Here is a 21,905-nt window from a genome sequence, read left to right on the forward strand (position 1 = left end):
GGCATGCGCAGAGCAGCCAGCATAACGCTTGGCTGCTCTGCGCATGCTCGACCGGCCGACTGGCTTCCGAGGGAATAGAGCATGCAAATGAGCTACAACGAGCAGCTCATTTGCATTCCATTTCCTTGATGCATGGCCGTTCCCTACCGATTCGCTATGGAATCGGTAAGGGAACGGCTCTTCCGAGGACTTTAGTGCACCTAGCCCCGAATGTGGGAGTAACGTGCATGGGAGAAAGTTCCGTTGCTGCACAATGATTCCATTAGATGTCACATTACGTTTGACCCCCGACGCAGGCGCTGTGTGCCGAAACACAGCCCGTGTCGGGTCATCAGTGGAAGATTGTTTTTCAGGTCATATCATTAAAGGAATTGTGTCCCGATTTTGAAGGCCCTTGGTGCTTCTTTTTGTTTTCTGGACTTTATTTTCTACTTTGGACTCTCTCTGCGCTTGTTAGTAAGCAAAACAACGTCACTGGCTGAATATGGAACCCTAAGTACCAAGTTGTAAAAAAGTTTAATGTGGTGTGCAGAGACTCACAAAGCTTTGTGTAAATAAAGGTGGAGATCAGCAATTAAATGCATTCTGGGTCACTACAGTCTGCTGGGCGTTCTTTCACGGGCGGATCCAAATGAAATCAATGTAACATTAACTGCAAACATAAGCTGAAATAGGAGACATTACATTATGACTCACACGTTATTTAAATCATGACGTCTTGTCACTGATAAAGATTCTGTACCGTCAATTGAGAAACTTTTATACTGTGTATAACAGCATAGAACATGATAACTGCATGGTTCCCAAACCCGGTTCTGCAGGCACCCCAGCCCGTCAGGTTTTCAAGATATCCATAATGAATATTCATGAGAGAAATTTGCATGCAGTGGTGGCAGTGCATGGAAATCTCTTTCATGAACATTCATTATGGATATCCTGAAAACCTGACCGGCTGGGGTGCCTCCAGGACCAGGTTTGGGAACCACTGGTAGCAGATTTAAAAAACCCATCTTACTGGACTGACTTCCTTTCTGGTGGACTAATGACCAGACAATCTCTTCACTAACCCTAAGAAAACCTCCTTTCATTTATGTTTACCAATTCTTGTTATCTTTTCATTTCATATTCTTTTCATGTGACAAATCCATATTTTTATATATCCAGTACTTATCTCAGTTTAAATGCTGCCTTTTATTTAAAAACTAGTAGAAAAGGCCCGTTTCAGACACAAATGAAACGGGCGCTAGCAAGGTTTTCCTCGGAGGGTGTATGTTTGAGAGAGTGTGTGTGAGAGTAACTGTGTGAGAGAGTGAATTTGCGAGTGTGTGTGTGTGACAGACTGAGTGAGACTGTGTGCGAGTGTGCGTCTGTGAGAGAGAGAGTGTGTGTGGCTGGGCCCCCCCCTCCCAACCAGTTCCAGTGTCCCCCCTTCGTCCGTGATCCAGGGTTGTTGCCGTCCCCCCTCCCTCTGTTCCTCCGAGTTCCAGCGTCGTCCCCCCGCTTTTGTTGTTTTTTTAGTTTTAGTGCAGGTGGTGCATTCCCCCTCCTCCCCTCCTCTGAATTCCAGAGCCCCTTCTCCCCCCCCCAGTTCCAGACCCCCCCTCCCTCCGAATTTGACCCCCCTCCGAGTTCCAGACCCCCGTCCCCCCCAGTTCCAGACCCCCCTCCCTCCATCTGAATTCCAGAACCCCCCTCCGAGTTCCAGAGCCCTCCCTTCCGCTCTCCGAGTTCCAGACCCCACCTCCCAGCCTCCCTCCCTCCGATTTCTAGACCCCCCCGGGAGTTCCTTACCCCTGGACCCCCCTGCCGCGACCCTCTCAAGCCCCCCTTCACGCCGCCAACCATCCCCCGCTGCCGCTGTCGTGTACCTGCGCTGGCAGGGGACCACAACCCCCGCCAGCCGAAGTCCTGTTGTCGGTCGCGCAGTGTGGAGCCGTGGACGAATGATTACGTTTGAATCAGTTTGTGTTCATGCGTCCGACATCAGATCAGACACACGCACACAAACAGATTCCAACTTGATCACGTCATTCATCCACACCGCGAATCACGGCATAATGGGTCCAGTGACGTCAGCTGGGGCTTCGGAGCCCAGCGAAGAAAGTTACGGACACAGGCAGGCAGGCTCGTAGAACGTTGGTGGTGAGAATTATATATATAGATTTCTAGCCTGCTCTATCCAACATACTAAGCAGGTTACAGTAAAACATACATAATACAATAAAATACACTATAACAAAGTAAATGCCCAAAAATAATAACAGAAAAATCACATTGTTAATTAATTTACATTCTTATATTCCTCATAAATGCTTCAAGTCATCTATCAAAAGCTATCATCAACTCATGCTATCCTGAAAAAGCCTCCCTAAACCATGGGGTCCTTTTACTAAGATGCGCTGAAAAATGGTTTGCGGTGGAGTAGGCATGGGTTTTGGGTTTCAGCACGCCTGTAAAAAAAAAAAAAAAAAAAAAAAAGAGTCCTTTTTTAAATTTTTGCCAAAAATGGATGTGTGGCAAAATCAAAATTGCCAGACGTCCATTTTGGATCTGCGACCTTACCGCCAGCCATTGACCTAGCAGTAAAGTCTCACGCGGTACCCGGACGGTAATGACCTGCGTGCGTCAAATGCCACTTGGTGCATGTCCGATATGTGCTTCCAAAAATAAAAATTATTTTCCAGCCGTGCGTACCGGACGCGCACCAAAAGTGAAATTACCGCAAGAGCCATGCAGTAACTGGGTAGTAATTCCATCTTGGTGCGAGTAGACGCTTAAGCGGCTTAATAAAAGGGCCCCTATGTAACCATCATTGTTGACAGCCTTTTAAATAAGTGTCAACACACCCTCCTGTGGCCTACTTTAACAAGCCCTGGTGGTGTAGTGGCCTCTTCAGGGCAGGAAAGAACCCCACTCTTTCCTGCCCTGTGCCGCTGATGGCTTAAAATGGCTGGCAAGACTGCCGTTTTGAGACTGGAGACTGGCACTGGTATAAGCAAGAGCAACCAGTTGCTTTTGCCAATCTCAATATGGCTGCCCGGACAATCCCGCAGCAGCCTGTGGCTGGAAGCAGCTTATCAGCTGTTCACTGTCGTGGGCTAAATATCAACCCCTGAGTTTTTTATACCAATTTCCTGATTTAAATATTCAAAATACCTATTGATCTATTATGTATCTGTAACACATACATCTCATTCTCTACCACATCTATTTATTTATTTGCTACATTTGTACCCCCCCCCCCCCCCCCCCCACCTATTTGCAGGCTAAATGTGGCTTACATTATATTCTTGCATCGGAATTTACACTTTTTCCCTTTGGGGAGGAGTGGCCTAATGGTTAGTGCAGCAGGCTTTCATCCTAGCAACCTGGGTTCAATTCCCACTGCAGCTTCTTGTGACCTTGGGTAAGTCACTTAACCCTCCATTGCCCCAGGTACAAATAACCGCTTTGAATGTAGTTGCAAAAACAACAGAAAGGCAGCATATCAGTATTTGAGATTCTACATGGAATGTTGCTATTATTTGATATTCTGTTGCTACTAGTTGAGATTCTACATGGACTGTTGCTAGTGGAGGCGTAGCCTAGTGGTTAGTGCAGCAGATTTTGATCCTGGGGAATTGGGTTCAAGTCCCACTGCAGCTCCTTATGACTCTGGGAAAGTCACTTAACCCTCCATTGCCCCAGGTACAAAACTTAGATTATGGGCCCTGTAGGGACAGAGAAAGTACCTGCATATAATGTGTACAGTGCTGTATATGTCTAGTAGCATTATAGAAATGATTAATAGTCGTAGAATTAACAGTGGGAGCTTTTTTTTTTATTATGGTCTCTCCTCTTTTGAAAACAATCAAATTTTCAGCCCAAGTACCAGGACGAGAAAAGAGGGAATTATAGGATTACTGGGTTCCAAAATCAGTACTACTGCATTTACTTTTAATTGGAAGTTTAAACTCTGCTGCAAGCCCTCCCTATGTAAACAATATTTTAAAGAACTGCGAGAGATTAATAATGTGTAAAGAAAGCTGTTTTACAAATTACACTGCCCTTCAGGAACTCTGTAAATATAGATATTCTATGATAAGAAACATATGAACAATCGGAACATATTTTGTATCAATGATCCAGAAAAGTGGCAACCAGAAGAAAATAAAAGATGATAAAAAAATATATACGGGGAAGAAAAAGAAAGAAAAAAGGGGTTCTTTGATAAGCTGGTGTAAAGGAATGCTTGTATATAAAATCAGCGGTTAGAAAAGGGAATGTTATTGATAGAGGAAAAACTTAGGGGGTCTTTTACTAAAGCTTAGCTTGAGTTATCCGCAGCAGGGCCCATAGGCATAAAATGGGCCTTGCCGCAGATAATTCGAGCTAAGCTTTAGTAAAAGACCCAGGGCTGCTGAGAGGGGAAGAGTGGGGGGGGGGGGGGGGGCAAAATTCCCTGGGCCTGCCTCCAACGGGGGCCTAGTGCCAGGGTCTTTCTCTTGCTCCTAACCAGGGCCGCCGAGAGACTAAGCCGGGCCCGGGGCAAGGCCGCCCCCCCCCCCCCGCCACCGTTCCCCAGTCCCCGGTCTCACCTGCCTACTCTCGGCTCCGTTGGCAGCCCCCTCCGTCCGCCACCGGGCCCCTTGCATTAATATCCGCTGCACCTCACCTCCGTGTGGAAACGCAGATCACCTCCCTTCAGGCCTTCCCTCACTGTGTCCCGCCCTCGTCCGACGTAACTTCCGGTTTCCGCGAGGGCGGGACACAGGGAGGGCCTGAAGGGAGGTGATCTGCCTTTCCAAACGGAGGTGAGGCTCTGCCGATTTTAATGCAGGGGGCCCAGTGGCGAACGGAGGGGGGCTGTCGACAGAGCTGCGGGCAGGCAGGTGAGACCAGGGACTGCAGTGCCGGTGGTCTGACCCCAGCGCTGGGCCCCCCTTGGAGGCCCGGGGAATTTTGTCCCCCTTGCCCCCCCCCTCTCGGCAGCCCTGAAAAGACCCCCTTAGAAAGCAAAATGCAAACTGTAAAACTGATATAAGAAATGTAAATGTGTGAAAGGGGTACACTCTTAAAAAAATACATATTTAATTTCAGAATGCAGGTAATTCACAAGAGACAGCTTAGAGGGTGGAGGAATGTTCCAAAGAATGAACAGAACTCAGATATCTTCCAATAGATTTAGGGGGTCCTTTTACTAAGGTGCGCTGAAAAGTGGCGTGCCCTGGTGTAGACGCATGCATTGGACGTGCACACCTGCAAAAAAGGCCTTTTTTTAGCCGAAAATGGACGTGCAGCAAAATAAAAACTGGCAAGCATCAATTTTGGGCCTGAGACCTTACTGCCACCCACTGACCTAGCGGTAAAGTCTCACATGTTAATTGGGCAGTAATCATCAGCACATGTACAATGCTGATTACCGCCCAGTTAACACCACGTGCCAGACATTTTCCAGGGCGCGTAGTGGGCACGCGTAGAAAATAAAATCACCGCCTGAGCCACGCGGTAGCCAGGCAGTAATTCAAAACTGACGTGTGTAGGACACGCGTTCGCGCCTAAGCGGCTTAGTAAAAGGGCCCCTTATTCTCCTTAAAAAGTCACGTGAATCATCTGGACCCGACATGGTCTGTGTTTTGGCTGTTATGCCTTCTTCAGGGGTCATTTGGAGAACACACCTCGTCTTGAATGGAGTAAAAAAAAGTATAAACCTTGAAAACTTAACAATGCACGCAGTAGTTACAGAAGCAAGGTGTCTGTCGTAAGAGGACACCTCTGTGAGAAGTCCAAAAAGGCTCCAATTTTATAAAGGCAGCATAGACAAGACACCTATGTGCCTGGATAAAACTGGCTCTCAGAATCAGCCCCAACCATAGGAGTCAACTTTGCGGGTGCCAGTGGACCCCCCCCCCACAAATACTGAGCAGACTCCTTCATTGTGTCCAGGGAGGAGAAATAGGTATTGTATTTGACACCCCCAATCATTTTGAAAGGTTGGTGCCTACAGCCCCAAAATCGAGCAAAGGCCTATGCGCAAATTTATACCCATTCTAAAAAAGGTGGAACTGTGTGCATACACTCTACGCATTTTATAAAATGCCCACAGGTTCTATATATGGCGTCCAAAACTGAGCACCGATATCTGGGCACCTATCCATGATGTGCGCCGAACCCAATTAGTGCCAATAACAGGGTGCTAATTGGAACTAATTGGTAACAATTTGAATCTGCGCTCACATCTTACTGTGCGCTGTTCTATGAAAAAAAAGTGCACCCAAATCCCATAGCGCGCAACCCAAAAGGGGCGTGACCATGGGAGGTGCATGGATGGGTCGGGAGCATTCCTAAAATTTCAGCACAGTTTTATATAATACCGGGGATGTAAGTTCTGGCACTCAAATGTGGGAACCGGAATCGGCAATCAGTGCTATTCTACAATTGGGGGGGAGGGGGGGGTCGGAGGGCCCTCACCTTTGAGTGCTCATTATACAATAACGCTGAGCGCCAATATTTTTTGGCCATGATTTTTCAGCGCCTTTTACTGGATCGTGTCTATATTGTAAATCTGCCTCTGATCTGCTCCAGTGGCGTAGACACAGGTGGGCCTGGGTGGGCCAGGGCCCACCCACTTTGGACTCAGACCCACCCAAAATTGTGATACTCTTGCTGTGGCTGGTGAAGATCCTCAAACCTTGCCAGCTGAACATTTTCTCTCCTTGGGCAGCCAGAGCTCTTCCAAATGTCAGCCAGCAGCCTTTCTTTGAACTGATGCTGAGTTCGGCCCTTCTGCACATGCTCAGGTTTCACACATGCAAAAGCACTGAGCATTCATGGCCTGCCAGCAGAAGCGTCAGTGTGAGGCAAGTGCTGCTGGCTGCCGTTTGGAAGAGTGCTGGCTGCTTGAGGAGGAGGAGGAAATCTTCAGCTGGCAGGGTTTGGGGATCCCCACCAGCTCAAGTATTTAATATTTGTGGACAGGGAGGAGTGGAGAGAAGAGCAAACTGGAGGGGGACCAGGGGGGCAATTCCATGCCCACCCACCTTAGGTTCAAGCCCACCCAAAATTCTGCTCAAACTATCCCCACAGGAACCTATGCACAGATTCCCTGGGATTCTATATAGGGTGCTTTAACTTCTGCGTGGAAACCGAAGCGTATTCTATAACCATGCGCGTAACTTAATTGGTTAACTAGCTAATCGGTACTGTTAATTGGACGTTAACAGGCAATTATCAGCACTAATTGGCACTAATTACGATTTACGTGCGCAACTCGCTAAGCGCATTCTGTAACATGGTGTGCCTGAATTCTACGTTGCATAGTTGAAAAGCGGGTGTAGCAATGGGCAAGGCATGGGTGTTTCTAAAATCTATTGCTGGCTTGGGGTGGGGGTTCGGTGGGGGTACAAGGCCACTAGGCTGTTTGGGTTCTGGTAATCCCACGGACCTCCAGCCCCTGAGTTTCACAGGTCTGGGCTTTTGGCATGATCAGGCACAATCCTCCCACACTTTACCCTATGATCAGAAACAATAGCGCCCTTAAATTTGCGGTAAACCCCTGTGCTGTTCCAGCGCTATTTTTAGAGTGCTGTTGGAACAGTGCGGGGCTTTCGATCATCTGGGCATATTTGAGAGAGAGAGAGTGTGTGAGAAATATAAAAAAATACACAAAAAAGTTTAATATTTAAAAGCATTGTTTTTTGGGGGGGGGGGGGGGGGGAGGGGGGGATTATGGGCCTAAATGTTAATTAAAAGGGTGTAAAACTGAAGGTTTGCCTAGGGTGCCCTTTAAATCTTGCCTGTACAGGGTAATTTACTAAGTCATTTCTGCTGGGAAAACAGCATTCTCTCAGTGCAGTGCATTCTCCTGGATGCAGTGCCCCTCTGCACAAATCTCACATCCTATATAATAATTCTCACCTCCAGCGTTCTGACTTGCTGCCTGGCTCATTCCGAGTTGGTCTGCTAGGCTCCGTAGATTAGGCTGACATCACCGTAGCCATTATGATGTCAACTTCAGAAGCCGGGGTGGGGGGGGGAAACATGCCTCACAGCTGATCCATGTCCAGAGGAGGGTTCGCTGGACATGGGTGGCTGGAGGGGGGGGCAGGGGAGAGAGGAGTGTCGCTGGACATGGGTGGCAGGAGGGGGCAGGGGAGAGAGGAGGGTCGCTGGACATGGATGGCTACAGGGGGAGAGGAGGGTCGCTGGACATGGGTGGCTGCAGGGGAGCCGAGGAAAACCTTGCTAGCGCCCGTTTCATTTGTGTCAGAAACGGACCTTTTTTACTAGTAAGAATATAAGATACTGGGTCAGATCAATGGTCCATCTAGCCCAGGTTCTTGTTTCCAACAGTAGCCAAGCCAGGTCACAAGTACCTGGCAGAAACCCAAGAAGTGGCAAATTTCCATGCTACCAATCGCAGGGCAAGCAGCAGCTTCCCCATGTTTGTCTCAATAGCAGACTATGGACTTTTCCTCCAGGAACTTGTCCAAATCTTTTTTAAACCCAGGTACACCAGATTAGAGAAGTGATGTGGTTTATTAAATTTGAAATTCAGCATATCACTTAAATGTTAAAGCAGATCATAGGAACCAACTTTTCAAAATGATCGGGGGTGCTAAACCAAATGAAAATTACCCCTCCCTGGACACTGTCAAAGAGTTTGTTCAATACTGGGGGTGCTCAAGCATCCACAGCACCCCAGAGCTGGCTCCTATGAAGCAGATTACAATCAAAAACATCATAAAATATCAACGTGACTCTGGGCAAGTCACTTAACCCTCCATTGCCCCATGTAAGCCACATTGAGCCTGCCATGAGTGGGAAAGCGCAGGGTACAAATGTAACAAAAATAAAATAGATACTATTGGAGATTCTACATGGAATGTTGCTACTATTGGAGATTCTACATGGAATGTTGCTATTCACTTAACCCTCCATTGCCCCATGTAAGCCGCATTGAGCCTGCCATGAGTGGGAATGCGCAGGGTACAAATGTAACAAAAATAAAATAGATACTATTGGAGATTCTACATGGAATGTTGCTACTATTGGAGATTCTACATGGAACGTTGCTATTCCACTAGCAACATTCCATGTAGAAGGCTGCGCAGGCTTCTGTTTCTGTGAGTCTGACGTCCTGCACGTCAGACTCACAGAAGCAGAAGCCTGCGCGGCCACATTGGTGATCTGCAAGGGCCGACTTCTACATGGAATGTTGCTAGTGGAATAGCAACATTCCATGTAGAATCTCAAATAGTAGCAACAGTGGAGGAGTGGCCTAGTGGTTAGGGTGGTGGACTTTGGTCCTGGGGAACTGAGGAACTGAGTTCGATTCCCACTTCAGGCACAGGCAGCTCCTTGTGACTCTGGGCAAGTCACTTAACCCTCCATTGCCCCACGTAAACCGCATTGAGCCTGCTATGAGTGGGAAAGCGCAGGGTACAAATGTAACCACAAACAAAAAAAAAAACAGGAAGCCATCCCCATGTCGTAAGTATCCATATAATACTCAACTTTAACAAACAGTTTTAAGTTAGGGGATGTGGTGAAGAAAAAAATGAGAGCAGAGGTCTATTTACCACTTCCTTTTCAAAGTAGAAAAACGTCAGTGGAACCTTGCAATAACCACATTCAACGTACACGCTGGTCTTGTGGGAGGTATAATTATTCAGACAGCTACATACAAATGTCCTAAATCCGAGGCAATAGCTGTTTCCATATTTCTTTATTGATTTGATGCTTTTCTTACCCCCTTCCTTTTCTGGGCCGAATAATAACAGTGGAACCCCGCAATAACGCAAATCTGCACATAACATGATCATATCTTGGCTTCCTCCCCTCCCTTTTTTTTGTAATAAATTCTCTGTCAGCACTCCACTTCAGGCTGGCTACACTTTCATCTGCCCCCCCCCCCCCTCACGCCTGCATGAAAAACATTCCGGGCACGATCTTATTACGCTGGGAGGACCTGCCCATGCACCTGTATGAAAAACAGTCCAGCCAATGTTAGCTACACTCCCTGAGCTGCAGGGAAAAAAGACATGATTTTCCCTTCTAAATAAGAGGGAAGGGAACATTTTATTTTCAGTATGTATATATTGCTTAGACCTAAGCGGTTTACAGTTTTCTTTTCAGGTTCTGGTACTGGCCCTAATGGGCTCCCAATCTAGTAGGGCTACGTGACTTGCCCAGGGTCAAAAGGAGCCGCAGAGGGAATGCAACCTGGTTCCCCAGGATCTCCACCCACTGCTGGCCATTAGGAGTGGCAGGAGTTGAACCCAATTCCTCAGGCTCATAACAGTGGCGTAGCCACAGGTGGGCCTGGGTGGGCCGGGGCCCACCCACTTAGGGCTCAGGCCCACCCAACAGTAGCACATATTTAGCAGTAGCTGGTGGGGATCCCAAGCTCTACCAGCTGAAGAATTCCCCCTGATGGTAAAGAAAATGCTACTCTCCACGATACGGGCACCTGCGAATGCTCTGTTTTCAGCGCATGCCTGCTGAAGACTGCCAAGGTGGAGAGAAGCATTTTCCCACCAGTTTAGATATTTTTTTGGGGGGGAGGGGGAGAACACTTGGTGCCCAACCACTTCTTGCCTAGGCCCACCCAAAATCTGCTGTCTAGCTACGCCCCTGGCTCATAATACCCTGCACTAAGCATTAGGCCACTCCTCCTCTCATATTTTAAAAGAAATAATTTCCTTTGTACCCATGTTCTCCCTCATTCTATAACATGCCACTTAAATGTATGCGCTGACTGCATATGTAATTTAGAGAATTATGGCACTTATGCGGGTACATGCTATCTGAGCACTCAGCACTATTCTAAAAATGATACACGCAACTCGCTTAGCACATAAATGAGAGATGGGCCTTTACAGTAAAGGAACATGGGCAGTGGCCTGGGTGGGAATTCATGATAAGCACACACTCTGTGTTTTGAAGCACTGCAAGCCTGAAAGCTAAGCTTTTCGGAATTTATATATTTTCAGATTTCTGTGTTTGATTTGATTCAAAGATTCTAAAACTGCTTTCTTACCTGTATGTCCCTCTCTTAATTTCTTCCTAGAAAATGTGTAGACTTTACCTCCATCTATCCTATACAGGAGAAGAAAAGGGGGGAGAGAAAAAAAAAAAAGCTTCTTTTCCTTTCACAGAGCTGCTTGCTCCTCTAATTTGCTATATTTCTGTCCTCCTGCTCACTTTATAACTGTTCTTTTGTCTTGTGCTTTTCATGCTGAAATTGACACTTCAGTAAGGGTGTTAATTTCAGAATCTTTGTTTGAATTTTCTTCCTACTAGAGTTGATTGAGTTTAATTTAAACAGTTCTGCGTGGATTGTAGATTACACGCTTAAGTGCGGAGTCGTGTGTAAATTTAGGTGTGGCCATTTGCACCAACCAGAACATGGTGCAAATGCCCCCACCTATGTTTACATACAGAGTGCAATTATTCTGTAATTACGAGCGTAACGAAGCCATGCCCTCGTTCCACCCCAAAACCCCCATGACCCATTTCTCTGCCCCCTTTTTTGGGCCATATGTAAATTTTAGGTGGTCCAAAAAGGGGACTTTCTGTATAGCCTGTATCTAATTACATATAATTTTTAAACATATGGGGCCTGAGTGTTGCTCTATATATTGGTCTTGTAAGAATCAAATTTGAAGACTTTTGGGTGTGGTTGGTACAGATATGGAGGCTAGTGATAGACGAAGGGTTGAAAGGTCAGGTCAAAGGGGCAGGGGGAGGAGGGACGACGAATCTCAACTGGGGCTACTGGTTGGGCCATTATGGTTTTTACCTGCCATCATGTACTGTGTTGCTACTATCCCTACATTTCTGCATAACAAATTGAAAATGGATTATTAAAAGCAGAGGATTTGTTTGCGAATGTGAAATCTCTTTCAATCTGTTAAGAGTCAGCAGGGTGACTGAATAGTACCAACAAAGATATACATCAGCTCTGAAGTTGGGTCTGGGAAGTGAAATCAGGTCTTCTCCATGGCAGTTCAATGCAGTCATTAGACCAGCAAGTCAGGGCTGGAATTAGATGTTTTGATTTCCAGAGCAAGCAGAGTGGAACGGGTAGACGTGAATCGCTTGTTTACTCTTTCCAAAAATACTAGGACTGGGGAGGCATGCAATGAAGCTACAAAGTAGTAAATTTAAAACGAATCAGAGAAAATATTTCTTCACTCAATGTGTAATTAAACTCTGGAACTCGTTTCCAGAGAATGTAGTAAAAGCGGTTAGCTTAGCAGGGTTTAAAAAAGGTTTGGATAGCTTCCTAAAAGAAAAGTCCATAAGCCATTATTAAAATGGACTTGGGGAAAATCCACTTCTTATTTCTAAGATAAGCAGCATAAAATGTATTGTACTGTTTTGGGGCCTTGCCAGGTACTTATGACCTGGATTGGCCACTGCTGGAAACAGGATGCTGGGCTCGACGGACCTCCAGTCTGTCCCAGTATGGCAATACCTATGTACTTAATATGGAAATGTGGGGGCTGTGCAAGGCTAAAGCTTGCAGTGGTGACGGTAGACATTTTCCTTTCTTCTTCCCGCACCTCTCCTTCTCCTGCATCCTCCAAATACAGTCCCCGGGATAAAACCCTTGTCATCCCATCCCCAGTTCCGGCCTTGTGTACAGTTATTAGACTTTTCTAATTTCATATTCTTTGGAAATCCGTGAAGCGTGACAGTGTATGCCAAAGCAAGTGACCACAAGCGGCTTGAATGTGGGAATTAAATTCATTCCAGTAAGAGGATTACAAAATGTCTTTCTGCGGAGTAGAGGTCACCTAAAATAATATGTGACAGGCAGGTGTGTGCTATGTACTGGTCACCTGGGGGGGGGGGGTTGTTTTAGCAATTGGGCCAATAAGATTTGACTTTGTCCTCTGAAATAGTGTTTACACAGCTTTAACAAAGATGTATTTTGTTTATGCAATAGGCGAGGGTTTGTCCGCAGTGTTGTCAGTACAAACATTGTTTTACCAGGTGACATTTAGATGCTTTACAGAGAGTGCGCAGCTCCACCAAAGACTGACGTCGTGGCACATCTAGTAGGTCTGTGTGTAGCACTTAAACGATTAAGCATTCTGTTATGAAACGGAGGACTGTTCCCATGTCTGTGTTTAGGTAGTTGCAACTATGAGATAACTGTGACTCTCTCTACTGCAGAAACAGGTAAAAGTTTGGCTCAAGCCTTTAACACAGGGGTTATTATTGTTATTATTATTATTATTAACATTTGTATAGCGCTACCAGACGCACGCAGCGCTGAACACCCTGACATAGAGAGACAGTCCCTGGGTTCCCAAACTTTATCGCCTCACGGCACCCCCCTCCCAGCCCACATGGGTCTCCCCACCATCCCCCCCCCCCCCCCCCCCCCCAGCCACATGGGTCTCCCTTTCCCTGCAGCCCCCTCTTCCCAGAAAGTCCTCTGCCTTCCCCAAATCCAGCATCGCTAGCTACCTTCCTTCCCCCAGGTCCAGGATCACTGCCACTTCCTTCTCCTTCCCCCGTCGCCGATGCAGTGCTTGCAGCTTACATTTTCGGGCCGTCCGCGATTCACACAGGCAAGCACTCCAGCGCCTCCCCAGTCTGCCGCGTCCGGCCCTCTCTGATGCAACTTCCTCTTCTGGAGGCCGGACGCGGCAGACTGGGAAATCCCCACAGTGCCTATGTGAATCGCAGACGGCCCGAAAAGGTAAGCTGTAAGCACTGCAGCAGCGGTGGAGGAAAAAGCAGGAAGTGGCAGATTCCAGACCTGCGGGAGGGGAAAGTAGGGAGCAATGCTGGATTGTAGGCAGCGGGAGGGAGGTCAAGATGCGCCGCGGCACCCCTGAGAGTTCACTGCGGTGCACCATGCTGTCGCGGCACACAGTTTGGGAAAGGTTGCTTTAACAGAAGAAACCACTAACTGGCTGGTCTTAAACACACAAGAACTAACATCGGCCTGCACTTACTGCAGCAGCTGAAATGATATTCATCCACTTTTCTGACTTCAGGTGCACTTTCTTTAAATAATTCTCTGTCTTATCTTTCTCCATGTTCTACCTTTGCTTATACCTTAAATTGTCTTATTGTGCATCCCCCCAAATTCTATATATTGCGTCTTAATTTCCACACGGAAATCGAAGTGTATTCTATAACAAAGCATGTAACATGTTTAACTAGCTAATGAGCACTTAATTGGATATTAACGAGGAATCAGTAGTAATTGGCATTAAGATTTACGCGCACAACTCGTTAAGTGTATTTTGTAACATGGTGCACGTAAATTCAAAGTAGCATAGTTGGGAAAGGGGGCGTGGCCATGGGCAGAGAGTGGGCGTTTCTAAATATATCTGCATTACTATAGACTACATGTCACGGTTGTGGCCGTGCCCTCATGTTCAGACCTACTGTCCTCTGTAACTAGCTCTGTGATCTCTCTAGTCTGCCTTTTCCCTATTCTTGTTCTTCCTGTAAGCCAAGCCTCGCTTTGGTCTCCCTGCTTCTGCTTCATTTCCTACTTGTGACATCATCAGCCTACCTCCTTTATAAGGACCTAGGGAGCTTTCCTACGTTGCCTTTGCAAGAGGTCTCTTAATCTTGTGTTACCTGTTAGACCATATCCATGCTTGGCTTTGTTCCTGAGGTGTTTTGCTCCTGAAGGTCTGTGCTGTGTTTCTCTGAGGGGGGATGCACTAAAGTCGTCGTTAGAGCCTTTCCCTACCGAATTCCATAGCGAATCAGTAGGGAACAGCTATGCAAGAAGGAAAAGGAATGCAAATGAGCTGCTCGTTGCAGCTCACTTGCATTCTCTAACCCTTCATAAAACCGTCGGATAATCGGCCAGTAGAGCATGCGCAGAGCAGCCAAGCGTTATGCTAGCTGCTCTGCGCATGCCAAAAAACCCCCCCAACAAACACATCCTTTACGGACGTCCTTTATTGACAGCCTTGCCCCCCCCCCCCCCGCCCCGAGGTCGCCGCCGCTCCCCCCTACATTGAAATCAGAACTTTTACGCAGCCCTGGCCCCCTCCCTCCCTCCCTTCCTCCTCCCTTCCTTGAAATGAAAGCTTCCCCACCATCTTCTGCCCCCCCCCCCCGTGCCATTATAGAATAGGTCCTCCCTGTGGTGCCTAATCGGGCATGCACATATTTAAAGGGCACATGTTTAGAGTATGGTTTGGGTGGACCTTAACGTTATCCCCTAGATTCTATAAATGGCACAGAGATTTCAGCGCTAAAATTTGTGCACAGATAATTAATTAGCTTACAAGTCAATTGATTGCAAATTAATTGATGTTAACAATTATTGCAGTTTATTAGCAGTAATTAAAATTTGCAAATGCACCTCCTGCGCCTTATTCTATAACCTCACGTGCCTAAATCCCCTAGTGCACAACTGAAAAGAGGGCGTGGCAGGGGCATGCCTAAACGTTGTACACAGTTTATAGAATAGCCCCATTTCCACGCCAAAATGCCTGCAGTAGGGCGCCAGCATTTACACCAAGCTTCAGTTGGCAAAAATACCAGTGCCCGAATAGGCTCTACGTGCTATTCTATAAATGGCGTTCGACCCAGAGTGCCGTTTAAAGGCAGCGCTCTGTGATGATTTCTTCTGGCACTAAAATCTTGTGTATTTCCTAATCTGCAGTGGAAATACAGATACACTTCAAACATGTCTCTGCTTGCATTTAAACCTGCTCTGGAACACACATTCATGTCAGCTAACTACTGGTTTGGACCTGCAATTTGACGCAGTGACTGAGGGAAGAACTGTGTTTATCTCTTTGGTTTTCAAAACCACCTTAACCCTTTAGTGTCCAATGTTCCCGTAATAAGCCACAGCACAAAAACTGAGTTTTAAGTTCTGCTCCTTAAATGGCTCCCCTGGATGTGCAACTCTGCAAATTCTGGTACTTACATGCAATGTTCCCTCTAATCTTTTTTCCTACTGAGCAGATGACTTATCCTGAGCAATGTACAAAAAATAAAAACCCTAGCGCAGAATGCATAATAGGACTTCCAATGAATTGCAATAAATTGTTTACTTACATACTTACATAAGTACATAAGTATTGCCATACTGGGAAAGACCAAAGGTCCATCGAGCCCAGCATCCTGTTTCCAACAGTGGCCAATCCAGATCACAAATACCTAGCAAGATCCCCAAAAGTACAAAACATTTTACACTGCTTATCCCAGAAATAGTGGATTTTCCCCAAGTCCATGTAATAACGGTCTATGGACTTTTTCTTTAGGAAGCAGGCCAAACCTTTTTTTAAACTCTGCTAAGCTAACCGCCTTTACCACATTCTCTGGCAACGAATTCCAGAGTTTTACACGTTGAGTGAAGAAAAATGTTCTCCGATTTGTTTTAAATTTACTACATTGTAGCTTCATCGCATGCCCCCTAGTCCTAGTATTTTTGGAAAGCGTGAACAGACGCTTCACATCTACCCGTTCAACTCCACTCATTATTTTATAGACCTCTATCATATCTCCCCTCAGCCGCCTTTTCTCCAAGCTGAAGAGCCCTAGCCGCTTTAGCCTTTCCTCATAGGGAAGTCGTCCCATCCCCATTTATCATTTTCATCGCCCTTCTCTGCACCTTTTCTAATTCCACTATATCTTTTTTGAGATGCAGCGACCAGAATTGAACACAATATTCGAAGTGCAGTCGCACCATGGAGCGATACAAAGGCATTATAACATCCTCATTTTGTTTTACATTTCTTTCCTAATAATACCTAACATTCTATTTGCTTTCTTAAACGCAGCAGCACACTGAGCAGAAGGTTTCAACGTATCATCAATGACGACACCTAGATCCCTTTCTTGGTCCGTGACTCCTAAAGTGGAACCTTGCATGATGTAGCTATAATTCAGGTTGCCCTTTCCCACATGCATCACTTTGCAGTTGCTCACATTAAACTTCATCTGCCATTTAGACGCCCAGCCTCGTAAGGTCCTCTTGTAATTTTTTCTAGAACTTAAAAACTCACCAAACCAGAAATGTTCCAGAATTTAAAAAGCTTATACACGACTATGCAAACATAATATTTTGCATATCCACACATTTATGGCAAAGGGGCATAAAAATATAACCAAAGAATAATGCAGGTAAATGAAAATGATAAAAACGCTAAACAAATGTCAAGGGTGGCTCATTCGAAAGAGTGAGATTTACCACCACAATGACTGAGATTGAAGGCCAGTAAGGTTTTCCCTCGCAGGCCCCAGTTACAGTGGTGGAAATAAGTATTTGATCCCTTGCTGATTTTGTAAGTTTGCCCACTGACAAAGACATGAGCAGCCCATAATTGAAGGGTAGGTTATTGGTAACAGTGAGAGATAGCACATCACAAATTAAATCCGGAAATCACATTGTGGAAGTATATGAATTTATTTGCATTCTGCAGAGGGAAATAAGTATTTGATCCCCCACCAACCAGTAAGAGATCTGGCCCCTACAGACCAGGTAGATGCTCCAAATCAACTCGTTACCTGCATGACAGACAGCTGTCGGCAATGGTCACCTGTATGAAAGACACCTGTCCACAGACTCAGTGAATCAGTCAGACTCTAACCTCTACAAATGGCCAAGAGCAAGGAGCTGTCTAAGGATGTCAGGGACAAGATCATACACCTGCACAAGGCTGGAATGGGCTACAAAACCATCAGTAAGACGCTGGGCGAGAAGGAGACAACTGTTGGTGCCATAGTAAGAAAATGGAAGAAGTACAAAATGACTGTCAATTGACAAAGATCTGGGGCTCCACGCAAAATCTCACCTCGTGGGGTATCCTTGATCATGAGGAAGGTTAGAAATCAGCCTACAACTACAAGGGGGGAACTTGTCAATGATCTCAAGGCAGCTGGGACCACTGTCACCACAAAAACCATTGGTAACATATTACGACATAACGGATTGCAATCCTGCAGTGCCCGCAAGGTCCCCCTGCTCCGGAAGGCACATGTGACGGCCCGTCTGAAGTTTGCCAGTGAACACCTGGATGATGCCGAGAGTGATTGGGAGAAGGTGCTGTGGTCAGATGAGACAAAAATTGAGCTCTTTGGCATGAACTCAACTCGCCGTGTTTGGAGGAAGAGAAATGCTGCCTATGACCCAAAGAACACCGTCCCCACTGTCAAGCATGGAGGTGGAAATGTTATGTTTTGGGGGTGTTTCTCTGCTAAGGGCACAGGACTACTTCACCGCATCAATGGGAGAATGGATGGGGCCATGTACCGTACAGTTCTGAGTGACAACCTCCTTCCCTCTGCCAGGGCCTTAAAAATGGGTCGTGGCTGGGTCTTCCAGCACGACAATGACCCAAAACATACAGCCAGGCAACAAAGGAGTGGCTCAGGAAGAAGCACATTAGGGTCATGGAGTGGCCTAGCCAGTCACCAGACCTTAATCCCATTGAAAACTTATGGAGGGAGCTGAAGCTGCGAGTTGCCAAGCGACAGCCCAGAACTCTTAATGATTTAGAGATGATCTGCAAAGAGGAGTGGACCAAAATTCCTCCTGACATGTGTGCAAACCTCATCATCAACTACAGAAGACGTCTGACCGCTGTGCTTGCCAACAAGGGTTTTGCCACCAAGTATTAGGTCTTGTTTGCCAGAGGGATTAAATACTTATTTCCCTCTGCAGAATGCAAATAAATTCATATACTTTCCACAATGTGATTTTCCGGATTTAATTTGTGATGTGCTATCTCTCACTGTTACCAATAACCTACCCTTCAATTATGGGCTGCTCATGTCTTTGTCAGTGGGCAAACTTACAAAATCAGCAAGGGATCAAATACTTATTTCCACCACTGTATGTCTAACACTAGTTCTGGCAGAGGTACATGACCAAAACTACATGGAGAAAGCGATGTTTGTACAAACACAACTTAAAAAGAGGAAAAACAGAATACTACGACAAATATGCGAGCCTAGAACAAGATAAACCAAGTAACAACGAACGCGGAAATATCACCCCCATGGATACCTGAATGTGGAGTTCCATAAGGATCCCCCCTCTCACCAACTCTCTTCAACCTAATGATGATACCTTTAGCCAAACTTCTAGCCAATCAAAACCTCAACCCCTACATATACGCAGACGATGTCACGATTTACATCCCGTTCAAACATGATCTGAACGAAATCACCAACGAAATCAACCAAAGCCTTCAAATCATGCACTCCTGGGTGGATGCATTCCAGCTAAAACTCAACGCAGAAAAAACACAATGCCTTGTACTCATTTCCCAACACAACACAAACAATTACTCCACCATAACCACACCATACTGTTCTCTTCCCGTCTCACAAAATCTGAAATTCTTGGAGTTACCATTGATCGAAACCTCACACTCGATACCCACGTGAAGAATACGATGAAAAAAATGTTCCACTCCATGTGGAAACTCAAAAAAAGTAAAACCTTTCTTCCCGAGATACATCTCCGTTACCCTGGTACAGTCAATGGTAATAAGTCATCTGGACTACTGCAACGCACTGTACGCTGGATGCAAAGAACAGACTATCAAAAAACTCCAAACAGCCCAGAATACCGCAGCCAGACTCATATTTGGAAAAACTAAATATGAAAGTGCAAAACCCCTAAGAGAGAAACTTCACTGGCTCCCACTCAAGGAACGCATTGCGTTCAAGATATGCACGATTGTACAGAAAATCATTCACGCAGACGCTCCAATCTACATGCTAAACCTCGTGGACCTGCCTCTCAGAAACGCCATAAGATCAGTCCGCAAATTTTGCAATCTGCACTTCCCCAGCTGCAAAGGACTAAAATACAAGCTGACACATGCCACCAGCTTCTCTTACATGAGCACGCAGTTGTGGAATGCACTACCTACAGCCCTGAAAACCATTGACGAAACAACTAACTTTCGCAAATCTCTGAAGACACATCTCTTCAACAAGGCCTACAAAGAGAACCCATAGCTTTACAAAAATACCTCACCAATCCACCCAGTTATTAAAGTCGACCTTCTATCCTGCCTAACACCTTCCTTCACTCTTCCCTTACCAATCTTTGTACCTTACTAATTGTATCTGATATCCTAGAATGACTATGTCATAACAAAACTATGTAAGCCACATTGAGCCTGCAAATAGGTGGGAAAATGTGGGATACAAAATCAAATAAATAATAATAAACACAAAGAAAATATATGAACTATGAACAATGTACTAAACACCCAAAATCTATTAACAACAAATGAAACACCACCAACGGCAAAGGATCTTGTGCAATATTTTGAGAGAAGCTCGTGAACTTCTTAAAGAGGCCAGAACTCATACAGCAGCTGCCCCCCAACTCATTCTTCTCCCCTGATATCCCCCCTGCCAATGCAAGCCCCCTCCTGATGCCCCCTACCCCAAAGACCCTCCCTTCCTGACGCCCCTGTCACCCAATTCCGGTGGTGATTGTCGTGTTTCCATCTTACACACTGCACAGTTTGTGTACAGTGTTGCCACGTTTGTTCTGGAGCAATTCGCTGCTGCACCAGACATCACCCACAGTGGTTTAGCCACTAGAGTGTCTTTTGTGACCCCTGAAGCAGGAGGCTGTGCCTGCCGAAACACGGCCCTGTGTCAGGTCCTTTACTGGTGCTTCAATAAAGAACTCTCAAGTCTCCTCTCCCGTTTGGCAGTTGTTTTGTCATTTTCTACTCCCTTTTGACTTCCTTTGGATTTCCGTAGAGGTTGTTTTTCTGTTTTCGCTGTGGACATTGCCCCAAAGACTCCCAATCACCAGCAGCACTCTTGCTCTCCTGCAGACCCCCCAGGGTCTACCTTTAGTAATCTCTGGTGTGTATGTGGGCTGGGGCAGTGCAATCCCCGGCCACTCTTGCCACTTGCTGATGCCGAGTTCAAAATGACGCTGGCAACCCCTAGTGGTAGTCTTGTGGTACCACCACCAGTAGTCAAGCTGCATTTTTTGATTTACATAGCATTGATCTGTTTTGCATCTCATTACTGAGTATCCCAAAGTACTTACTTTCAATATGCATTATGGTGCTATAATGGGCGTTATTGCCTTTTAACACATGTTAAGTGGCCAACCTTAATAACTCCTCCCCCCAAGCTTTGCCGTTGGGCCATTGTATATTTTTATTTGTATACTGAGCACAATATATATCAAGAGACTATAGTACATAAGTGTTTCAGACCACACGGGCCTCTGTTTCAGATATGGCAGCTGAAGAGGTCCATGGGGTCTCGAAAGCTCACGCACTACACCATCTCTTTAGCAGGTCCTTTTAAAGCCATTGCAACCTACCAATTTTTCTCCAGGACCACTGCGGATTCTACTACTACTACGCATTTCTATAGCGCTGCCAGGGTTACGCAGCGCTGTACAAGTTTAAACACGGGGAGGGACAGTCCCTGCTCAAGAGAGCTTACAATCTAACGGTAACAGACTACATAGTCAGTGTAGGTAACAGGAATGGGGAAGGTGGTTAGGCGCCAAAAGCAACTCTGCAGCATTACGTTGGAATATCAGATTTCATATTCAGAAGAGGAGAAAGTCAAACATCACTGCTTGCCTTCGACACTTTAAAGAGTTTAATAGAGTCTCCGTTAAACTCTTTGATGACCTACCTAGCGCCGTAGGCCGAGCAGTCTTAGAAGATGCCCGCTTTGGAGATGACTCAGGATGAGGAGCAACAGGCTGCACTGGTCGAGTCTGTTTAGCTGCCAGCTTCTTCAGACTCCCTTGTCTCTTGTCAATCATGTCTTGCACATCACTCAGCTTTTGGAGAACCCTTTGAACGCTGATCTGTGGTATAAAGCAGATGCTGTTAATCCTGATAGATCGGTTGAATATTGGCAACACAGATGTACAGTAAAGTCTCGATTATCCGACGTAAGCGGGACTGACTCGTTGTCAG

General features: G+C 46.1%; 1 protein-coding gene across 1 annotated transcript in view; it reads right to left on the reverse strand.

The window, feature by feature from the left end:
- The window catches only part of MCF2L2 (MCF.2 cell line derived transforming sequence-like 2), a 410,388-nt gene that overhangs the window by 236,252 nt on the left and 152,231 nt on the right, over positions 1-21,905 (reverse strand). Inside the window, exon 13 of the mRNA XM_030216237.1 lies at positions 21,616-21,779. Coding sequence (XP_030072097.1) covers positions 21,616-21,779 — 164 coding nt within the window. The remainder of the gene's footprint in view (positions 1-21,615; positions 21,780-21,905) is intronic.

The sequence above is a fragment of the Microcaecilia unicolor genome, chromosome 10, assembly GCF_901765095.1.
Source record: "Microcaecilia unicolor chromosome 10, aMicUni1.1, whole genome shotgun sequence".
Lineage (NCBI taxonomy): Eukaryota > Metazoa > Chordata > Amphibia > Gymnophiona > Siphonopidae > Microcaecilia > Microcaecilia unicolor.